This window comes from Lycorma delicatula, chromosome 5 (assembly GCF_047948215.1).
Source record: "Lycorma delicatula isolate Av1 chromosome 5, ASM4794821v1, whole genome shotgun sequence".
NCBI lineage: Eukaryota > Metazoa > Arthropoda > Insecta > Hemiptera > Fulgoridae > Lycorma > Lycorma delicatula.
The window spans coordinates 16,595,148-16,617,763 of NC_134459.1; the positions used below are offsets into that span (position 1 = coordinate 16,595,148).

The following is a 22,616-nucleotide window of genomic DNA, read 5'->3' on the forward strand; positions in this document are numbered from 1 at the left end:
ACATTCTAACATGTTGTGTACAGTTTGTTTATAAAAACTTTTCCTTTAAGGTTTAGGATTTAAAAAATTAGATACTCATGAGACGTGTGTCTGAAAATCAATCTCCAATATAACCCTTAGCATAGGACCACTAATTCTGTATTGTTGGAACCAAATTTATCTAAGATTTATTATAACTTTGCATAGTTCTGAAAAGACAAAGACGCAACATGGCAGTGTAGTATTTCAAATTAATAGATAACACATCTCCATTCTCTTCAAAAAAAAAAATTATCAAATTAAACTGGCCACTTAACCTCACATCCAGAATGAAGGAGACATTTATGAAGTTGTCTTAAATTGTTTAGTAATCAATATCAAAAACTCAGGTTTTTATAAAACCAAACAGGAAAAAATATACTTCATTACTAATCACAAGAACAATGTTATCATTAAAAATTTCAAGTACGGTTCTGATGAGGGATGTAACTTCCTTCTATCACTGGCCAGCCTGCATAGAACGTAGTGCATGGGGACACAGATGACATTATGAAGTTATGACAAAGCAAATGTTTTTATTTTCTTCATTGCGAGTCTGTTGTTCATTGTGTATGGTGCTGTCATTATTTTTTCTGTAATTATTTTTAATCACTTTTGCTTATTTTTTTTACTTTTGTTAATCATTTAATCTTTTTACTTTGAAGTATTAGTTAAGTTAAAAGTCTGTGTTTATCCAATCTGTCACCATACCACATAAAGACATGACATTGGCAGAAAGAATTGCATTGCTAAACAAAATAAAAAGTTATTCATCAAACACTGGTCAGCATAAACTTGCAGAACTTCTGGGAGCATCAAAAACTACAATAGCTTGGATTTTGCAGCAAGAAGAAACTCTTTGCAGTGAATGGTCTAACAAACGTGAAAGAGAAGGAACTACTCTGAAAAGAAAACATGAAGGAAACGATCCACTCGTTGAGATAGCTTTAAATGAATGGTTTTCTACTGCCACTAGTTGATGAGTAAGTGTCCTATGTTAAAAAAAAAAACAGAAGAGCTTGCAAAATAACTGGGACACTGATTTCAAAGCAACAGACGGTTGGTTGTCACATTGAAAATGAAGACATGAAATAAAATTTAAAGAAGCTCACGGTGAAAAGGCAAGTGCTGAATCTTGGAAGAGTTCTAAAGTTGCTCAAATAAAAGAAATATTCACCTGATGAATCACAAGAATGAATAAGATGAAGACGAACCCAATGTCAAATGCCTATCTACACAACTGCAAAAAAATTCATTGACAAACTTCAGCAATATTTTATACAAGAAGGCAGTGAAGGAAGCCCACTAGAAGAACTATGAGTCTGTGCAAAATTAGTAGAATGCCAAGTATTAAAAGGTAGACGACAAAGCAAAATAAAAAACTTTTTTCAAAATTTTAAAGAAGTAAGACATTAAAATAGTTTTTTTATTTTACTGATCATAAATAGCAATCATTACTGTATTTTGTACTTCTATTTTGTTTATTAATTGTATTTTTACATAGTTTTTTTATTTAATTATGTAAGATTACAAAAACTGAATAGTTTTTGTACCAGAACAGTGGTTCTTTTTAAATGCAGAGGCCTGTTTTTAAATATAGATATGTAATTTAAAAGGATAGTAAATAATGTATTGTATTTTATTAGACACTTATTGTACGGTAAAGTATTTAAATTCTTATTATGATGTAATTTATAGTTTTATTCATGTACTCTTAATATTAGAAATAAAATTCAGAATAGTAAATCACTAATTCAAATTTAATAATTAGAATACATCTGTATACCCTATTTGTGCACAGCTCCTCAATTTTCATTAATATTGCGTGATAGGGCTACTTAGCCCCAGTCCCGAAGTGGTCTGATTATCCAGAATATACTGTATATATATCTTATCAATCTGATTTTGTAATAAACAGTACTGTTGTTCTTCAGGTGGTCATAGCATAAAACACTATTAAATGAAAATGATGTAAAACAATTAACATAAAATCTACTCTTTTCAACTGCTCTTGAAATTGAAGATAATCTTAATCTGAATTCGGGGTTTCATAAGAAGAAAAAACACTGTTTTTAATTAATTTATTTTTTCTTGTTATTTAAATCAATAAATAATATTTTATTAACGTCAGTTGTACAACCCATCATACCATAACACTGAAAACATACACTTAATAATTTGATATACTAGAAGATAATGGTTGATGAGAAGCATGGATTATTTATGGTACAATTTTGAATTCCAAATCAAAACATATAATTTCCTGATCGATTGAATCATCCTCCAAAGCCCAATGGAAAAGATACCTTCCCTGAAACAAGTAGCATTTATATCAAGTTGTAATATTATGCAGTTATTTGGCATTGTCAAGTACAATATTACATTTACAAGAAATACTATTTTCATCCTTTATACCCAGCCACTTTCCCAGATTTTCTGGGTTTCATTAGGAGAGATCAGGAGCTTAGGCTTGATACCCATTTCACTCTAGCTATTATGTGGTGTGGAAATATGTGGTCTATAAAAAGTGACAAGCTTGACTGGAATTTGAATCCAAAAATTTCCAGACAAGGTAACTTATTCTATCATACCAGAATACTAGGTAAGGCATGGGAAAGACAACGAACTATGTTTACTGTTCTAAAGATAAGCTAACCCAAAAGTGAAATGAAAATGGGAAATAATTAAAAGATAAGCATGAAAACGTTATATTTCAGTTCAATTAGATTTTTAATAAAGAATACTTTCCAAAAATACCTCAAATTTTTTTAGACAACGGTTTTTTCTTTCACTTGATGAACCGTGTGATTAGAATTAAGTCACTTTTTTCTCAAAAAACTTGAATGATAATGTACTTGAAATAATAGAATTTAAAGAAATATAATACAGCATGTTTTAATAGTAAATGCTGTTATATAAAGTACTGAAGATGAAACAATTTTTTTAATTCCCATCATTTTATTAAAAAAATAATAAAGTACTCCATTAGTTTACAAGAGATAACAGCTGCTAAATTTCTAATAAAACTTCCACGGTGGGAAAGTGTTGCAAAAATGTGGTACAAATCGTGCCACTAGGTTGCAGTACTCGATAGTACTAGGTAGTGTACAAAAAGTTGTTATTCTACAATTTGAACTAATTGATGGAGAAATGAAAAAAAGTTCATTTAATAATAATATAAAAAGTATGTCCATGGATATGTTAAAAATCGATGGGTACACTTCACGGAACTTCGATTCTTGAAGGTCATTATACTAGTTTTATTAAAAAAGGAAAAATATGGTATAAAGTGAATGATATGAATATCAACAAAAAAAATTGGCTAAGAAATTAAAAAAATGTATGTTTGTTCTAGAAAGGCAATAAATTTTAATAATAATCCATAAGATAACAATTGGTTATTCATAAAAAAAAAATAAAAGAATAATCTAACAAAATGCAGTGATATCCAAAAAAATTACATTGAAATTGTAAACTGTATGGTAAAAGTCTTGCAGATAACAAAATGATACTGATATCAAAAAAGGGTGAGAGACTACATTTCTATTATCAAAAATCTGTTATTAATTTAGAATTTTGTTTAAAAAAATGCTTGTTAAATATATAGACAATAGATATACAATAATAGATAATAAATAACGTGAATAATAACAAAAATTGAAAAATTTGTTACAAAACTCTTACCGGCCTGATTTCATTTATTAAACTACGAATAATCATAAGAATTGTATTATTTCTGCAAATGTGATATGTATTATGTGTAATGTGATTGCATCGTTTTATCATAACACATTCAGAATGTCAAAGAAACTACACTAAATTGTATTTTTATACATAAAAAGTACGGTAATTAAAGAAGCAAGACTAGATAAACAAACAATCAATGCATGTTTCTAAAAAAAAGATCAAAATGTGAAAGAAAGTAATGCAAAACAAATTTACTTGGTTTTTTTTCTATTTATATCCTTTAGTAAAAACATTGCGTTAAAACATACATTCAATGAAAAAACCAAATTTTCATCACGTTGAAAAGTTAAAAAGTTGAAATAATGTTTAAAATTTAAAATAAAGACAATATGATGAATTGTAGTGAAATAATAGGTAAATATTACTTTCAAAACAAATATGTAATTGAAGTAAAGATGTTGAAACACTAATAAGTCAACATGCGTATAAACGCTAATAGATGATAAATTTGTGACAGCAAATTTATAATTGTCAACTTTAATAAAAATTGTGACAGTGACTTTATACTACCCCTGCTAATTATATGAGTTTGTTTAATAAATGAAATCGGGCCAGTAAGAGTTTTGTAACAAATTTTTCTATGTTTTGTTATTATATGAAACGCTTAAACATTTTTTATTATCTACTATTGTATATCTATTGTCTATATATTTAGCATTTATTTTTTTTTAAACAAAATTCTAAATTAATAACAGATTTTGATAATAGAAATTTAATTTCTCACCTGTTTTGATATCAGTTTCATTTTATCTGTGAGACTCTTATCATACAGTTTGAAATTTCATTGTAATTTTTTTGGATAGGCTACATAATGTTTAGAATGAAATTTGTAAGATCTAAGATATTTCATAGATACAAAAGCATTTCTGACTACATTCTTTTTTTTCAAAATACCTCTATTGATTCTTCTATAAATTTAAAAGCAGTGAGACCAACTTCCCTTTTTTTGAATCAGAGCTTCCTTTTCATATTTTTTTACCTTACCAGAGTATTCTTCTTTCTTTATATTTCAACCAGCTTTTTATTAAAATACATTTGAAACATTTATTTTCTTGTTTATTATAAAGTCTCTTCATCAGACACACAAATATATGTATTCTTTTATCACACACTCGCTACCAGGTTTGCTGATTTACTACCAGCATTTTTTTTTTTTTGTCACAGTTTATAGATATTACACCATTACACTATAAAATATATTTTAGCAGTGTACATACCTCAGGATAATTTTTTGTGACGTCAAATGAATCCTTGTATATATAAGTTTCTCCTGGCAACAATGGCAATTTTGCTTTTACGTCACTAGTTAAATATATTTCGTCTAATTTTATAATGAATTTTTCATTTAACTGGACTGGAAATATAGTATAACGAGGATTTACAAGAATTTTTCCGGTTTCTAAAAAGCTAATTCTATCCTCTGAAAAATAAAATGAAAATTTAGAGAGCATTTTAATAGAACACTTTTCTACAAGTGTAATGTTACTATGGCAAAGGGAAATTTTGATTGATTCTCAGTGTAATTATGAGTATTTATAACAGTACCATTCAAACTGAAGTAACTGTAAAACTGTACTGAACTCTTACATTTCTATTTCTGGAATTCTTTGTGGAAGGGGAAAAATTCTTTAGATTAGAAAGATTTTTCTTGCAGAAAATATGAACTAACTATTCATAGTTGTGCAAACCACAGCATGCTGAGATTCATTTCAAATGGATCATTTCACTTAACATTTAACATACTAACACTTAATGCGTAAAGCAACAGATATATGTGATGTGTATAGTAAGTACTTTATTTAAAATTTATTATAGTTTTAAATGACAAATTTATATATACTTTTAATTATGCATTAAAATTAATTGTAAAAAATATCAGATTATTTTATTAACTTGAAATGGATACAACTTTCAAAAGAAATATCTGAAATAATAGTAACAGTCATATTTATTGAAAGACAGTGAGTGAATATGAATAGTTTATTTAAAGGATGCATATGTATGAATTTTTTTCAGTATGAGGAAAATACCAAAAAAAAAGAGAATCGTTCTCTCTATATAAGTGGACTGACAGTGCTGCCCTCTCCTGCTAGGTATGTTTACTAGACACTCTCTGCTCAGTTGGCTAGGTAGCGTTCATGAAAAACATTGCACCAGACAGATTGATTGTTTTCTTAAGCCCCTCCCAATGCTCTCAGCAATTTTGCGATGACAAACTTTAAGGACAACATGTCAACATCAAGTTTTGTTTCTTGTTAAAGAATACAGCGGCAGAAACAGTTTCAGTACTTCAGAAAGCTCTAAAGCAGGCAAGAATTTATAAGTAGTTTGCCTGATTCAAAAGTGGCCTTTCGAAGATTAACCCCTTCAATGTCTAGAAGAAACGAAAATGTTAAAAAGTGTGTGATGCTATCATGTTTGATCATCACAGAACAGTCGACAAATTGAAGGAAATAACTGAAATTCCTGGAGTTCATGCCAAAGAATCCTAAAGAAGATTTGAACATGAGATGCATCATGGCATCTCCACTGCAGTTTCCACAAACATTGCAGTGTGTTTGACTGCTTTACAATGACCAGATGAATAACCATCAGAAATTGTGCTAGGCACAAACTGACCTGGATTTTTTGTCAAAAGTCATAACAGGAGATAAATCTTGGTATGACGGCTTTGACCCTGAAACAAAACAGCAATCAGAAGGCAAAGGAGTTTTTCACATTGAATTTGTTCTTCAGGGCACCACAGTGAATTAGCATTACTATTTGTAAGTGCTGAAGCGATTTTGTGAGGCAGTGAGAAAAAATTACCTGAGTTGTGGCAATCAAGGGACTGGCTGATACATCATAATGTGCCTGCCCACACAGTGTTGAAAATCCACAAGTTTTTGATGAAAAACGACATAACAGTTTCTCATCCCCCTTACTAACCCCCTGCAACTTCTCCTTATTCCCAAGAATAAAGAAAAACCTAAGGGAGAGCATTTTCAGGACTTACAAGAGGTTAAAAAAAATTGCTGGAGACTTTAACAACATTAGTACAAAAATTATAAAAAATGTTTCAAACAGTGGAAAAACCATTGGAACAAGTGCATATCATCTTAATAGACAGTATTTTGTAGAGGATTGATGTTTTCAATGTGTTATCTTAAATAAAATAAAATAGTTAATTCTTGTTTTTTTGGTGTAGTCCCTCTACATTAACTTATTGGCTGTCTTATAAACATAAAACATAATAAAAACTGGTCTATTCACCTTACAAAGGTATAATGTCAATTCCTACAAAAGTTGTAAATATTTTGGACTTTTATATATTTTCAAATGTTATGGTTGAATATAACCAGAATGAGCAGTTTTCTAAAAAAAATTTTGTAAAAAAAAGGATCTCCGAAATCCTGAAAATGTTTTTAATTAAGTTGTATTTTATTCACAATTAAATTAAATGCATTTCTATAAGTACTCTTAAAATTAGTTTAGTGTGTTTGATTAGGACACAATTTAGCAAGTTAAAAAAGTAGCAAAACTACTTTTTTCAGTTTGAAAGTAAGAGAAGGGAACAGACAAAATTTCAGCTTCTGCATCTAAGCAGATTGCATATTTATCTACTAATTAAATGAATACAAGATTTTATTAACTGCACTACCTTTTTTCATTTTTGAAAGATGATGAGAAGTTCTGGCCACTGGCTGGGAATTAAACCTAAACAGTAGAATGAGAAACCACTATAATAACTAGTGCACAAGTTGATTGGGCAGTTAATGATAGTTGTTTTAATTATAATAATAATTATTATGTAGGACTTAACTGATAAATAGATGCTAGTATTGCAAGCTATTGTACAATGGCTCTGAGTTTTGTTCTTAGTATTAATAATACCAGCAATAATAATTGCTCATAGTATTTATATTATGCAAGATTTTCCAAGCAGTAAATCTTAAACTGTGTGTTAGTATACAAGACAGTTTAAAGAAATTGTCTTGTTTGTTAATTCCATGTAATATTCATAAAAAAAATCATTGTTTGACTGCTATTGTTTTACCAATATTCAAGTTAGAAATAAATTCTGACTTAAATTAAATTTTTTAAGGTCTGTCATTTTTTTAACATAATAAATTTTGTTTACTAAATACAGACATGGCATTCATCTGACTCATGGAAATAACAATCACTAAATGTTGCTATTTTCAGTCTTAGAAAGACATTTTAATTAAAACCAATTTGGGTACCAAAAACATATCTGTACCATAGGATTAATTTTGTAAAACAGACTGAAGAAAAATAAATTTTGAAACATTGTTTCATCATAGTATCATTTTACATATTGTACTATATACTACTTTGATTTTTTTGAATACTTATACTATTTTTACTTTTTTGAAGACATTTGATAATATGGGATGAAATACAACATTTAAAATTTTGTGGAATATAAAATTTAAAAAGAGGGGGAAAATGTTATTTATAAGTTATATAACAAAATCAAGTAGCTGTAATTAGAGTAGAAATGAAGAAAAGCGTGTAAAGAACTAAGGCAAGGATATAGATGACAGTAAAATGATAATCCAAGATTCTTATCTGAACATCTTAATATAATAAGTTGATGGTATCGATGTTTTAAATGAAACTAAAATAAAACTATTTAAAAGAAATATTGACTGCAAAATGGAATAGATTCATTCATAAGACAGAATTTTATTTTTAAAGAGAGATAAAAGCAAATTTGAGATAATGAAATGAGACAAAAGGGAAGATAGTGGTAAGCAAAATGTTAAAATGATACTGGAGGTCAAAAAATCTCTTTTTTGGAGTAAGATTACAAAGGATGGAAAATGTAAGTAAAGGAGTAGACAGATATAGGAAAACAAGTCAGTGTAAGGGTAAATTCTTTATGTGCAATTAAATTTTACTGAGAAATTTATACAGTATAGATTTAGGAATTAGAAAAAATGTTAAATTATTTATTTGAATGGAAGACACATTTGACAACAAAACATAGACAGCAGGAAAACCAGATATGCAAACAAACAGGAGCTTTTGAAACATGGTCTCAAAGAAGAATATTGAAAATTACATGAGCTAATGAAGTATGAAACTAATTTTTAAGAATAATAATTTTTTTAAAGAATTAGCAAAGATAAAAAAGTCATATCCACAGTTTTTGGGAATTTTCTTTCCTGGACAAACTAGTATAAAATTCTTATTCAATTGGTAATAAATAATTTATTGTAACTTCAGTTGGTTTTATTTTAATAATGAAGTCACTTACTCGTTTCAAACTGAATTTCAAGGGTTAATTTAGTGCCACTATTCAAGCTGCATATGACATCAGATCTTTTTTCCCATGTATTACAATTAGCATTAATTGTTACTTTCTGTGGTTGACCAGCACCAGCTGTTTAATCAAAATAGAATCCAAATATTAGTATATGTATTAAATAATATTATTAATATAAATATTACTAAATATAAATTATCATACATTAAAGAAATATAAAATTATAATAAAAAAACCCCCTACTATATTTTATAATTTTATTATTCTGGTTTTTGTCTTTGCTGTATAACGTAGTTTCACACAAAGAGCCTTATTCTTTTAGTACTTCATCTTATAATAATTAATAGTATTACAAAATGACTCATTCTTATTTGGTTAGAAATTAATTATTAAGGATTAACAGTATTATTTTTCCGCGTATTTCAAATTTTTACTTTGTGTTTATAATTGCATACTGTGGAATTTTCGCTTACGGTGTCTTTTATTGTTCATTTAACTGCATAACAAAACGTAATGTCTTATAATTGTTACGTTAAATAAGTCACTTTTAAATAAATTGTACTTCTTCCTTTGAAAACCTTTTTGAATTAATTATTAGCACTTCAGTGGAGTTTCTGTTTTTAACGATGACCAGTTTTGCTAATGATGTCCATCTGTAAGAGATTAGGAAACCTGTTAAGTATATAATTGAATTATAAATTCGTTATAGGTTGTGTTCATTCATTTAATTTGTTGTATGATTAAATAGAAAAAAAAGTTAAATGATCTAGAAAGCAGAATTATGTTCTCTTGTTTTAATATTTAATTTCTTTTTATTTTCCTTTTTGTCACACTACATTTATTTTATTTTCAGATTTAATTTCTCCTTTACCAATAATTCATACCACTGGTTACTTCTAATAATTATTTCCTAGTTTTAATAAAAAATTTGAGTTTTTTTTCTTTTACTGGACTGTACAAGAAACCATACTCAAAGTTTTCTTTGAGTATTCAAAATATATTTCTTTGCTGCTTCTTCCAAATACAAATTAAAAATTATGAATAATAGATAATAAATGAAGAATATTTTCTACCTGTCATTACATTCTCTTATAAATATAAATATTATTCTGCTATAACTTAGAAGCATAATATGTTAATATATACTGCAGTAGTTCTCACATATATATGAAACTGCTTTCTTTGATGAGGTAAAATTAATTCTTATACAAATATCTCTGGTACTTCTACATCTAAAGTATTTAATTTCTAATAATGTGCAAAATCTGATAACTACACTTCTTCCATACAACATAAAAATAATACATCATTAATTCCTAAAGCCAAATCGCTATGGAAAGAAGACAATGGTCTGTGTTTGGTGGGATCAGAAGGGTGTGATCTACTATGAACTGTTAAAAACTGGCGAAACAATTAATACTGAATGCTACCGACAACAAATGATTGATTTTAATCAATCATTGCGTGAAAAACAACCAGAATATAAAAAAAGGCTACACAAAGTGATTTTTTCTTCATGATAATGCACTATCACATGCAGCAAAACAGATCAAGGACACAATTGTGGCATTCAGTTGAAATACTTTTGCATGCGGCTTACTCACCAGACTTGGCTCTGTCCGACTTCTATTTATTTTCATCGATGGGACACGCACTTGCTGAGTAGCGCTTCACTTCTTATGAAAGTGTATGAAAATCGCTCGATGACTGGTTTGCCTCAAAAAAGCAACATTTTTTTTGGTGTGGCATTCATAAATTGTCAGAGAGGTGGGAGAAATGTATAAATAGCAATGGACAATAATTCAAATAAAATATTTTTTATCATTATCATACAATAAACGTGTATTTTCTATACAAAAATTCTGGTTTCATATTTACACACTTCGTATATATTGTAATATATATATATATATATATATATATATGTATAAATAATGTATGATGCGAATCAAATTCATGAAAACACTTCTTAATAGAAGTGGACCATTAACAGAAGTGGACACTTCTTAACAGAGGATCATTACAGTTACATAACTGTAATGATCCTATTTCAATAGTTCTGTACTTAATGCTGATCTGTTAAATATAAATTAATTTGTATTGGTACAGAGGAGTATGGTTATTAAATGAATTGGTTTTAAAAAATAATTCTACAATTACATATACAATTATTAAATATTATGTATATAAAATAAATAAAAATTTAAATATAATTGTAAATTTTGCTAATTTTTTTTTTTATTATAATAAACCATACTAACTATTAGAAATATATTAACTTATCAGAAGTAAAGTATACTGATTATAAGTCAGAAATAAGCATGATGAGTATTTAAAATTAAATAAAATGCTTGCTGAAATAATGATTTCACATGTGTTCTCTTTTATTAAGATAAATAATTATTAGATATACTGTAACTATATAGTCGTGATAATATTATTATTACATTCTTTAATATAATATAGAATGTTCTGATTATTATACAGCACCTATATTCATGATTAGTAAAGATTTTGTGTTGCGTATAAATTTTGCAATTACTATAAAATAAGTAGGTAGCTTTAAATAATTACTGACATCTGCATCTCTTGACATCCACTGCAGTTGTTGACAGAATTATGCCAAGTAGTAATGTAAAGAAGAATACACTGGTCGTTCTTGAACAAATCATCTTTAGACAAGGTTACAGTAAAAGAATATTGAAAACTGGAAAATCCTCTGTATAATGTATTACGTTTAGAAAGTAACACAGAATGATCCTAACATCCTGAACAAATCCTTATATAGGAAATTGATGTCCCTATGATAAATGTGGTTTTCCATATTTTTAAACATTACTATTCTGGTTTTATCCATCACACCTGCACATAAAGGCTTACTTTTTTTTTTGTTTGCTGTTACATCATGCTTGTTGCTAACCATCTTTATTTATTTAATATTTGTTTTTGTATTCGCTTCTAAGCAAAATAAAATAAACTTGAAAAAAATTTAATTGAATTTTAAGAAATGCTGTTAAAAGTAAAAAAGAATACTTTTTAAAATATTCTTAATACAAAATTAAAACACTAAAACTTAGTAGCCCTTAATTTGACACTCCTAAAAACTGAGGTTTTATAAATTTTATTTTTATTGTTTCAACCAATGAACTTTTTAACTAAAAACTTATTTAATTATGCTTTCCTAATTGAGACAGGTATATCAATGGAATTATTTTCAACCTCATAGAAAAAAAGATACATTTTTTTGTGAAAATATCTGAAAACACAGTCAATTGAGGTATTTTCAATTGTTTCATGATATCAGTTGAGATAGATTGGCTCAGTAGTTTATTGATTTAGATGAACAAATTAACTTATTTTGTTATCTGGGGCAAAATTATAATGAATACCTGATTTGTTTGTTTATTTTAATATAATAAAACTTCTCATAATGGTGACAGAACATACTCAAAAAATGGGAAAATTCCAGATAATAAAAAACAGCATTTTTTCTGTTGCCCACAAAGCAAGATTTCTGTGTTTTATTAGATGACAAGTTCTGGTGGGATGATCAAATTAATTTTGTTAGTAACAAAATTGTACTGTTTTGCTATGAAAGGCCTCAATAAAATGCTAAATTTGTCATCATTATTAAATATTTATAATGCCTACATAGTCCAATTTAAAATAATATATCATCTTATGAGCTCCACCAAAACGTCAGGATGAGTTAAAGTACAAAAATGAGCTGTTAAATCATTATCTGGCCCCTATAAGTATGAACCGTGTAGAGCAATATTTAAAAAACCAAATATATTAATTTATCCTTGGTGTTTATATTTCTGAATGTACAATCTTTGCTAGAAAGAATTGTAACTTACGCTTAAAAAATAGCAATATTCACCTTTACCAAACCAGACAAGAACATTTTTGTGTTATGCAACACAATATGAGGAAAGGACTTAAAATACTTTTGTTTAATTTTTAATAAATTGCAGAACCCCCACCAATTTATTTAAAATACAATTAAAACATTTTTCTTTTGTATAAATAATATTATTCTATTGAATATTGTTTCTTTTTTAAATTAAAAAGAAACAAAGAATTCTATTTATCTGCATCCCATTCAACATTTACGTAAATATAATTTCATAATTTGCTTTTGAATTTATAATTTATCTTATATTCACATAATCTATTTAATGTAAAGGCCTCAATAAAATGCTAAATTTGTCATCATTATTAAATATTTATAATGCATACATAGTCCAATTTGAAATAATATATCATCTTATGAGCTCTACCAAAAAGTCAGGAAGAGTTAAAGTACAAAAATGGGCTGTCAGATCATTATCTGGCCCCTGTAAGTATTAACCGTATAGAGCAATATTTAAAAAAACAAATATATTAATTTACCCTATAATATTTAGTTTTTTTAGAATTTGAAAAAAATATGAAAATATTAAAGAACAGCATATTAAAACATTTATTTAGTTTCCTGAGTAACAATAAACTTTCACACAACTATAGTTCATTGTAATTTCATTTCATACATTACCAGATTGTACATTCATAAATGAGATAAAACTTATAGGTTATTTTAATCCCCAAGCCTGATTGGGTTTTGAGGCCAAAATCTTGTGAACGAAAGGAAGAGGTGACAGTATATTGCTGAATTATGGATTTTTAAGCAAAAAAATCAAATTAACTGTTATACAAATTTTGGAAAATCCTTCAACTTTATTTTACTTGAATTGATTGATAATTAAGCAAAATTGTCAAAAGAAGCATTATAAAGCCATTTCTTAGTGTATTACAAGGAAGTACTGTGCTCTGTTGTAAAAATTATTTCTGTTGTCTGACTGGATAAATATGGAATTTGTTTCATTCTTGGAAGTAGTAAATATTTACTGTTTTTTTTTTTTTTTACAAAGGTAAATTCATAAATATAAACATGTAAATAAGTTAGAATGTTTAGTTTACTAAAAATTAATCTACATAATATTTTGGTGATTTATCTGACAGCCCATTTTGTATCTTGTAAACTTGTTTTGATTTTTAAATAACCTTAAGAGTTGATCTGTTTTGGATTGCCAAAACATGCCTGCATAAGATTAACACAGTTTCTAAAATATTAGTGAGTTACATCTTAATGCTGATTTTGTGTCTGTGAAACACAGACAAGGGCTCTCCATTTTTTCCTTACTTTTTTTGTCTTCAGTCATTTGACAGGTTTAATGCAGCTCTCCAAAATTCCCTATCTAGTGCCAGTCATTTCATTTCGGTATACCCCCTATATCCCTAACAATTTGTTTTACATATTCCAAACAGTGCCTGTCTGCACAGTTTTTCCCATTTACCTGTCCTTCCAATATCAAAGCGGCTATTCCAGGATCTCTTAATATATGGCCTATAAGTCTGTCTCTTCTTTTAACTATTTTTACAAATGCTTCTTTCTTCATCAATTTGCCACAACACCTCTTCATTTATCACTTTATCCACCCATCTGATTTTTAACATTCTCCTACAGCATCACGTTTCAAAAGCTTCTAATCTTTTCTTCTCAAGTACTCCGATTGTCCAAGTTTTACTTTCATATAAATTACATTTAAATTAATTTTTTATTTAAGCAAATTATATATTTGACTGAAAGCTTGTTTTGCCATTGCTATTCAGCATTTTATATCGCTCCTGCTTTGTTCATCTTTAGTAATTCTACTTCCCAAATAACAAAATTCTTCTACCTCCATAATCTTTTCTCTTCCTATTTTAACATTCAGTGGTCCATCTATATTATTTCTGCTACACTTCATTACTTTTTTTTTGTTCTTGTTTATTTTCATGAGGTAGTTTTTGTGTAGGACTTCATCCATGCCTTTTATTTTTTCTTCTAAATCTTTTTTACTCTCAGCTAGAATACTACATCACCAGCAAATTATAGCATCTTTATCTTTATGAAGATGCTTCTTAGCCCAGACATCTGGTCAACAGCAATGAAAATGGTGATCCTGAAGATAAGTCAAAAGAGGAGGTGCCAGGGTAGGACAGCCTGCAGTGTTAGTAGGTAGGTGCCCCTGTTTGTGAGAGTAGTTGCCTATGATGATGGCTGCAGGACTCCTGCTCAGGTGCCTCAACAATACACCAGAATGGGATCCTGTAATAGACTCACAACGCTGGATAATACCAACTTTGGTCCATCTGGCATCTTGAGGATGAGGAGAAGAGGTTTTAGTTGATGAGAGCTCGACAGTACCATCTGTTCAGGCAGATAGTGGCTAGTAGAACTTTCCCCTCCTCCAGCTAAAACAAAACCCAAGCCTCATTATAAAAACCGTTAAAGTAGTACCATGATCTTAAACAATATCATCATTATATCTTTCCTCACTTCATTTACTATGGTTCTCTTAGTAGTGCCACATATTTTATTACACTTCTTAATCTTTCTCTTAAAATTTGCTTCTATAAATGCTGATAAATTACAACCTAAAAACTTGAATTCAATAACTTAACTAATCATTTTATCAATCAATTTATTCCCTAAATTATATGATCTGAAGAAGGCCATAGCAACCTTCTGGCAAAGTAAGAAAATTATATTGTTTAATTTTTAGTTGGCTCTTAAACGTTTATGTATTTCTGAAGCTATTTTTTTAACTTTTATTTGTGGACTTCAGTTAAAACAATCGAGTAAATTTTTCTGTACATCATGAGTTACTTTTCATGACATTATGTGAATTGTAGTTAAATAAAGCATTTTTAATAGTGAACTATTTAATTATGTAAATAATGTTTGTGTTTTTGATGATAGAAACTCCAGTTAACAGTGATATTTTTAAGTCCAATTCATTGAGTTTGCAAAAAGTTTTTTGCTCTCATACATTTTAAAGCTGAATATTTTGAAGATTACATCTATTTAAATAAGTAATTAAATTTATTAAAATAACAGTAATAAAAATGTCTTTTTATTAAATACTGTTTTTTATTGAAAAATAAATATATATAAAATCAAATTATTCTCAATAGCATATTTTGTTGAATTGTTTATGGAATAAAATGTAATTAATTACGTAACAATATGTAACATGTGTACACTTGTTTAGTGTGTTTAAATACAGGTGTACCTGTGTTTTGTAGGTTGTGATGTAAAAACATACTGTATATGTACGTAAATGAATAATTTTATTTGTTTTAATTCATTTTTTTTTTCATATTCTCTTAAAATTATGTTACTTGTAATATAACGCTGCATAATTATTTCCATTACATTAAATAATAATGTTTGGCTTTTTATGAAATTTGTCACTGTCAATTGTTTTCATTTTATGTAAAACAAGGGTTTTGGCTATACAACGTTATACAACACCACAGCTCTGATTATACTATAGCAACAGTAATAGAAGCCCATGTTTTCTGCTTTAAATTGTTATAGTATTAACATTTATTAACCGCATTATACTTTTAATTTATATCTTGAAGGATTATTTACTAAAACTACATTTCTGCTCAACTTTAAAAATATTTGAACAAATAATAAGCAAATATTATTTGAAATAATTAATATCAATATTTATGTTTTGATATTGGTTAGTTATTTTTTTTTTTTTTGAGTCATCAGTTAGTTGATTTGTTTATATACTCCATTACTTGTGCACACTGCTAGTCTCCCAACCTCAATATATTTATTGTTCCTTTTATCCTCAATCATCATGTTTTATATATTCAAATATTTGTTTTCTTTTACAGGTTTTACTTTTTCCATTACCAAATTAACTAACACACTTCAGACTTTATCATTTCATTTATCAATCCACATGATTTTCAACATCTAATTGTAATAAACGTTTCAAAGTCATCTATTCTTTCCGTTTCTGCTTTTCCTATTGTTCATGTTTCATTTGAATAAAATGTACCATCTGCATAAATACCTTCAAGAATTTTTTTTTAAATTTTAAATCTGTTTTATTTGACACGAGCAGATTTTTTCTTGAAAGCTCTCCTTGTATGTAACAGTTTGTTTCATGTTTACCATTGTTGTCCATCCTTTGCAATTTTCCTACCTAAATAATAAAATTTAACTTCTGGTGTATTATTTTCCTGTTTTAATTTTAATTGCTTGTTATCTTCTTTCAGACACATTTCAACAAATGATATCTGTTTTTAATCTTGTTTGTTTTGAAAATGAATTTGTCTCCAAAAAATAAAAACTAGAATTTTGTATTTATTAAAAATTATTTTTATTTCTCCAAAAACAGCAATATTATCAGAAAAGTCTTAACATATTTATTTTCTCTTTTTGGATTGTTCCCAAATTTTCCCTTCAATTTCTACACTGTTCCTTGTACATTCATAGTGAAAAGTAAAGGGGAAAGATTAAATCCATTTTCACTCTTTTCGAATCACATCTTCCTTTCCTAATTTTTTTTCTCTATGATATTGCCACTTAAGCTTCAAGCTTGTGCACGGGATGTGGAATGGAATTTTTGTAGTGTATGAAAAATGCCAAGCCTGACCAGGATTTAAACCCTGGACCTCCGGATGAAAGGCCGAGATACTACCGCTCATGCCATGGAGGCCTGCAATTTTTTATTCTTATTTCTCATATTTATTCATACCTTCTATACCGTTGATATGAATTACTAATTTTGTTATTATTATTTTTTTTTTTTTAAATAAAATTTGAACCAGATGCACTATCTTCACTTTGTTTTTCAAAAATAACAACTACTTATGTGAGACACATACATACATATACACATATGTACGTACAGATTTCACGCCAAAACTACTCAAAATGGATTCAGGGATGGTCAAAATGGATATTTATGTTGAAATCTGGAAACCAAAATTTTTTGCATTCACAATCCTATCTTTACTTCATGCAAGGAAGTAAAAAGTCTAACAATCTGCAAAATACAGAACAATTTCTCAAAACCTATAATACAAAAATAGTATATATTTATATTTTACATTATCCACCAATCTCCATGGCAAAGTGATACTATCTTTGTTCATCATTCGGATGGTTTTGGGTTTTAACTGCAGTAAGGTTGGCACAATTAAAATATTACATATCACAACATTCCAACGTTATAGGTTGAGATAATCTAGTGAATTATAATTTTTAAAAAAGCTTTAAGAAACAAAAATATTTAACTTATAAAAAAAAACCTCAGACTAACAGATACAAAAGACAATTTTCAATCACTGGCATATAAAAAAAATCAAACATTGAGGTATTGTTAAAGGATTTATACTAAAATAGAAAGAAAAACAGAATTGATGTAGACCATCCATCATTCAAACCATGCAAATAATAAAAAAGCAGTTTTTTGTCTGTCATTAAAAAAACAAAATAGGATTAAAAGAAAAAACAATTAGTATTTTAAAAAATAGAATACAAATGGAAAAAGTTACGGTGGGAGGGTAAAAAGTTATCTTCTTAGGATAAAAGGGAAAAATAGTAATAAATAAATGATTTTAGCAAAGCAGAAGAGTACAGATGTTTTTTCCTTAACAGTTATCTAAACAACATGAGCGTCAAAATAATTTTTGTTATAATACTACCCAGCTTTAAACAGTGAATGCTTCATGTCTGAATACCCCCATTCTCTACACATAAAATGATCACAATTCATCAATGCAGAAACTGTGGTTTCTTCAATGGTTTAAATTGGTAAAGGCATCACTGATTTTTTTTTGTATTATTCAAATATTTCCTGAAATAATTCAAAATATGTAAGAAGGTTCTTGATGTCGGTATCCCAGTATTTTTTTTTTTTTTTTTAGATTATCATGTGAAGATATTATGGTTAGGTGGTTAGGATGAAAGGAGGTACTAAAAAGAACATCAGAATTTCCGTCAACTCCAACTAACCTCTCATGAGGCAATCAAGGCAATTATAATTGATGTAAAAATTGTTAACTTTTATTCACATCATTACTTAATAATTCAAGAGCTTGATAGATGTGCTCTGTTAGAAACTAGAAACTTAATATTAGTGCACTGTAGAAATTGAATAAGGATCTGAACTGTTTCTTAGATGTAACTCTTCTATGTAACTCATCCAGCTAACAAGTGACAAGGCTATGCCATCATATATACTAAGAAATTTTGTCCTGCAATCATACCTACTCGACTCTCTACTATCGCATGAAGGTTACCCTTTATACTATTAGATTCAATTGGCACTGTACAGAGTAACTTTTTCTGAGAATAATAATATTTATCATACAGCAAGTCCTTCTGGCAGAATAGCAAAGGTATCTCTTTGTAAAGTTAAACAACTCCTGCATTTCAGTGAACTTGACATGGCAATGTGTGACAGTATGTTTGGTTGAAGAAGGTAGAGAAATCAATTCACTCTTCACTAACCTTAATAAACCTGGTAAAAGATATTTATTCGAAAAAGTTATGACAGTTTAAGGAGAAACTTACATCTCGTGTGAGATGATCTATAACTTTTTCAGTTATGGCATGTAACATACACACAAATTTTTTTAGAAATAATTTTTTTTCCACAGATTCATTAAAAAATAGTAACATGTGGAACTATCAGAATTTTTAATTTATTAAAAATCAGTATAAATGAACCATATTTATTGACCAAAGATATGACAGCCCATTTTTGGATTCTGAAAACTTGTTCTGAATTCTGTGCATAATAAAAATGTTTATTTTTCACCAAAGATAAGCTAAAAAGGAAGGTTTTTGAAAAGTATGTTAAAAATTACAAAATTTTTCAGCAGCAGTAATATTTTCATCCTTCTTCTCCAATCGATTTCCAGCAAAATAACTTAATCTTCTTCATTGATAGCTCTTTTATATGAATAAAATAGATCATAAAAAGTCATTTATTCCTAATTATGAAATATTGTTTGATAATTTGACAGTTATAATATGAAAAATTGTAATTTTTATAACTATTTCTGATAATTTATTTAGAAAGGTTTCAGAAGAACCAGAAGGAGATCTATAAATAACCATCACAGTTGAGTTTAAATTAACCCACTGAACTGATCAGCATTAAAAATGAATTTTATCAGTGGAGGATAATATTAAAATTTTTGTTATAAAAAAATTAAACTGTATTATAAAAAAATTGTCATTGTTTGGCTAATAATCTAAGGAATGAAAAATCATAAGAATATCCTGAGGTTTGGTGTAGAAAAATTTAAAATTGATCTAATTCAAATTCAACTGTTTTAATTGTTTCTGAATTTTGTGTCAAGTTCAGAGCAAGTGAATAAACATTCAAAGTTATTATTGATCTCTATAAATTATGAAGTATATACAAACAAATTGGGCAACTATTTGTAAGTACACATTATTTTAATTTAGTGTTTTCTGATTTTTGCATTTTTACCCAGGATTGACCCAGCAACTGATCTCAGCTACGCAGGAGGCAGCTTGACACTCAACTCCTGAGGGGAAGCATGGGGGATGGTAAGGCACAGACTATCCAAGAGAAATGATAAATCTTATTCCCACTTAAAGAAAATTTTGAAAGGCTATATAGGCTGATAAAGACTATAAAAAATGAAACATTTACACATTACATGGAAAGTCTTTCCCCTTCGGATAATGAAAATTCATTGCAAGAGACTTTGTCAGCCTCCACACTCATTTCCACAATTAAGGGTGCCAAATGAATTGACTTATAGTGATTGTCAAAAGGTAGAACTGTTTGCTGCACACCTAAGCAAGATCTTTCTTTGTGTAAGGCATTTTCAAAGCCAAAGCCAATATAAGATACAACTTTAGGGTATGGCAAGCAAGAGCAGTATCAACATCATCCATTGATTGCAGAACAAAATGCTGAGGAACATATCAGAGGCGCCATAATTTGCGAAGGATAAGGAGATTCATAATTACATAGGGAGCTACCTATTCGAAAAGAAATTTACTGATGCTAAGCTTAAAGAACGTACTTAAGCTTAACACACTTAAAAACCATGCATGTATTGAATCTAGACTATTTTTTTTTTTTTTTTGCTTGATAATATCACCACGTAAGCTTGAAGCTTGTGTGTGGGATATGGAAATGTAGCATATGAATAATGCCATGCCTGACTTGGATTTGAACCCAGGACCTCCGGATGAAAGGTTGAGACGCTACCACTATTGTGCATCCTTTTCATAGTGAATATCATCCTTTTCTTAGTGAAGTTTTTCTGATTGCTGTTTATAGATTACTTTAACTTAATAATATGATTTCTTTTATTTCATTGTTTATGAATTACGAACTACTTATGTTTACTGAATTAATTTCTTTTGTAGTTTTGACTTTGTTTCTTTTCATAAATGACTTATGACTATTCGTTAAACTCATTTACTTGCTCTGTATTGTTAACAATTTAATTTTGTTGTTTTTTATAGCTATATTATGTTGACCATTTATCCTTGTTGCTATTTATAATTACTTGTTGAATTATGTGCAATTTGTTATGGACTTTGTGTGCATTAGTAGTTATATTTTTATTCATTATAATTTTGTTGTATTGCACTTTGTTCAGACTTTCATTGTATTGTGTTGGTAGGTATCATTGGATGCCTCTCTTTCACATTATTATTACTATATACAATTTATTTATAGTTTCATTGTTTAGGAAACTGTAAATAAAACAGTATATTAAAAAAAATTATTTTTCTTCTTCCTCTTGTTTCATTGAAAATATTTTATTTATTCTTTCTCAGATGAAAGAATAAATAGACTTCACTGTAAGATTATCTCTTGTCATGCTTTTGTTATTTTAATAGCCTAATTGTTTACAAACATTAATCTTTCGTTAAGTGACAATGATTTTGTTTCTGACATTATTTTCTTAAAAAGAAATGGGAAATAAGGAAAACTTTTTCCTGTAGTATTTTTTTTTCTCAGATGATTCTGGTTTGTGAGGTTTTTTTATTTACAAAAGCGAATCAAAAATTACCTACACATTTTGTTCTTCAGTATACCTAGATAAGGGGTTTAATCATGTTGAACCCCTTGTGTATTTTTTCTACATTCTACATTTTCCTACCTATTCAACTACCTTGTCAATGCACTTTGTCCACAAGTCTGTATATTCCATCCAAGAAGAAGGTTTTCGGTTGGTCGCTTAGCCACTTTTGCTCTGCAACCTTCACATCTAAGTCTGTGGTAAATCAGTGTCTTTGCAAAACATACTTCAGTGGCCAAAACAGATGAAAGTCAGAGGGAGTAAGAACTGGGGTGTAAGGAGGTTCAAAATTCAACAAGTTGGTCAGGAGAGAATTGCTCCATGTTGAACAAGAGAGTTTTCTGATCTAAAGCGGTTTGTAAATCGTCTTAGGCGAGCTTCTAAATGTGAGGGTGACCCTGAGCGACAAGTAGAACTCGCTTCTGAGTATAGGTATTTGAGGACCTGGTATTTTCATATGATTCAAACAACAAAAACAAATTCTTGGTGTTCTTTCGTAATAAGGATTCCTGGGGTGTTGTTCATAGGATTTTGGGAGATAAATGAAAGAAAGATATTCTTCTGTCTGCTTTCTTGACCCAGCAAGGTGTACTGATTGACAGGATAGAGATACTGCATACTGTTGAATGATTTACTGCCAGATGATGATGTGGTGGGTGAG

At 28.5% G+C, this 22,616-nt stretch overlaps 1 protein-coding gene across 1 annotated transcript; it reads right to left on the bottom strand.

Moving 5' to 3' along the window:
• Positions 1 to 2,085: 2,085 nt before the first annotated feature.
• On the bottom strand, positions 2,086 to 11,816 carry LOC142325836 (uncharacterized). The gene is made up of 4 exons (XM_075367859.1): positions 11,616 to 11,816; positions 9,029 to 9,154; positions 4,983 to 5,185; positions 2,086 to 2,329 (listed from the first exon to the last, which is right to left on the bottom strand). The coding sequence occupies exons 1-4, from the start codon at positions 11,707 to 11,709 to the stop codon at positions 2,240 to 2,242; spliced, it is 513 nt and encodes a 170-aa protein (XP_075223974.1). The 5' UTR covers positions 11,710 to 11,816; the 3' UTR covers positions 2,086 to 2,239.
• Positions 11,817 to 22,616: the final 10,800 nt, after the last annotated feature.

What these genes read in the sequence shown, in the direction of transcription:
- LOC142325836 (XM_075367859.1), bottom strand. Translation starts at nt 11,709, where the DNA reads ATGATTTGTTCAAGAACGACCAGTGTATTCTTCTTTACATTACTACTT. An exon ending in GGATGTCAAGAGATGCAGAT is followed by an intron (nt 9,155 to 11,615) that starts GTCAGTAATTAT and finishes TTGATTAAACAG; the next exon opens with CTGGTGCTGGTCAACCACAG. An exon ending in TGAAATTCAGTTTGAAACGA is followed by an intron (nt 5,186 to 9,028) that starts GTAAGTGACTTC and finishes TTTATTTTTCAG; the next exon opens with AGGATAGAATTAGCTTTTTA.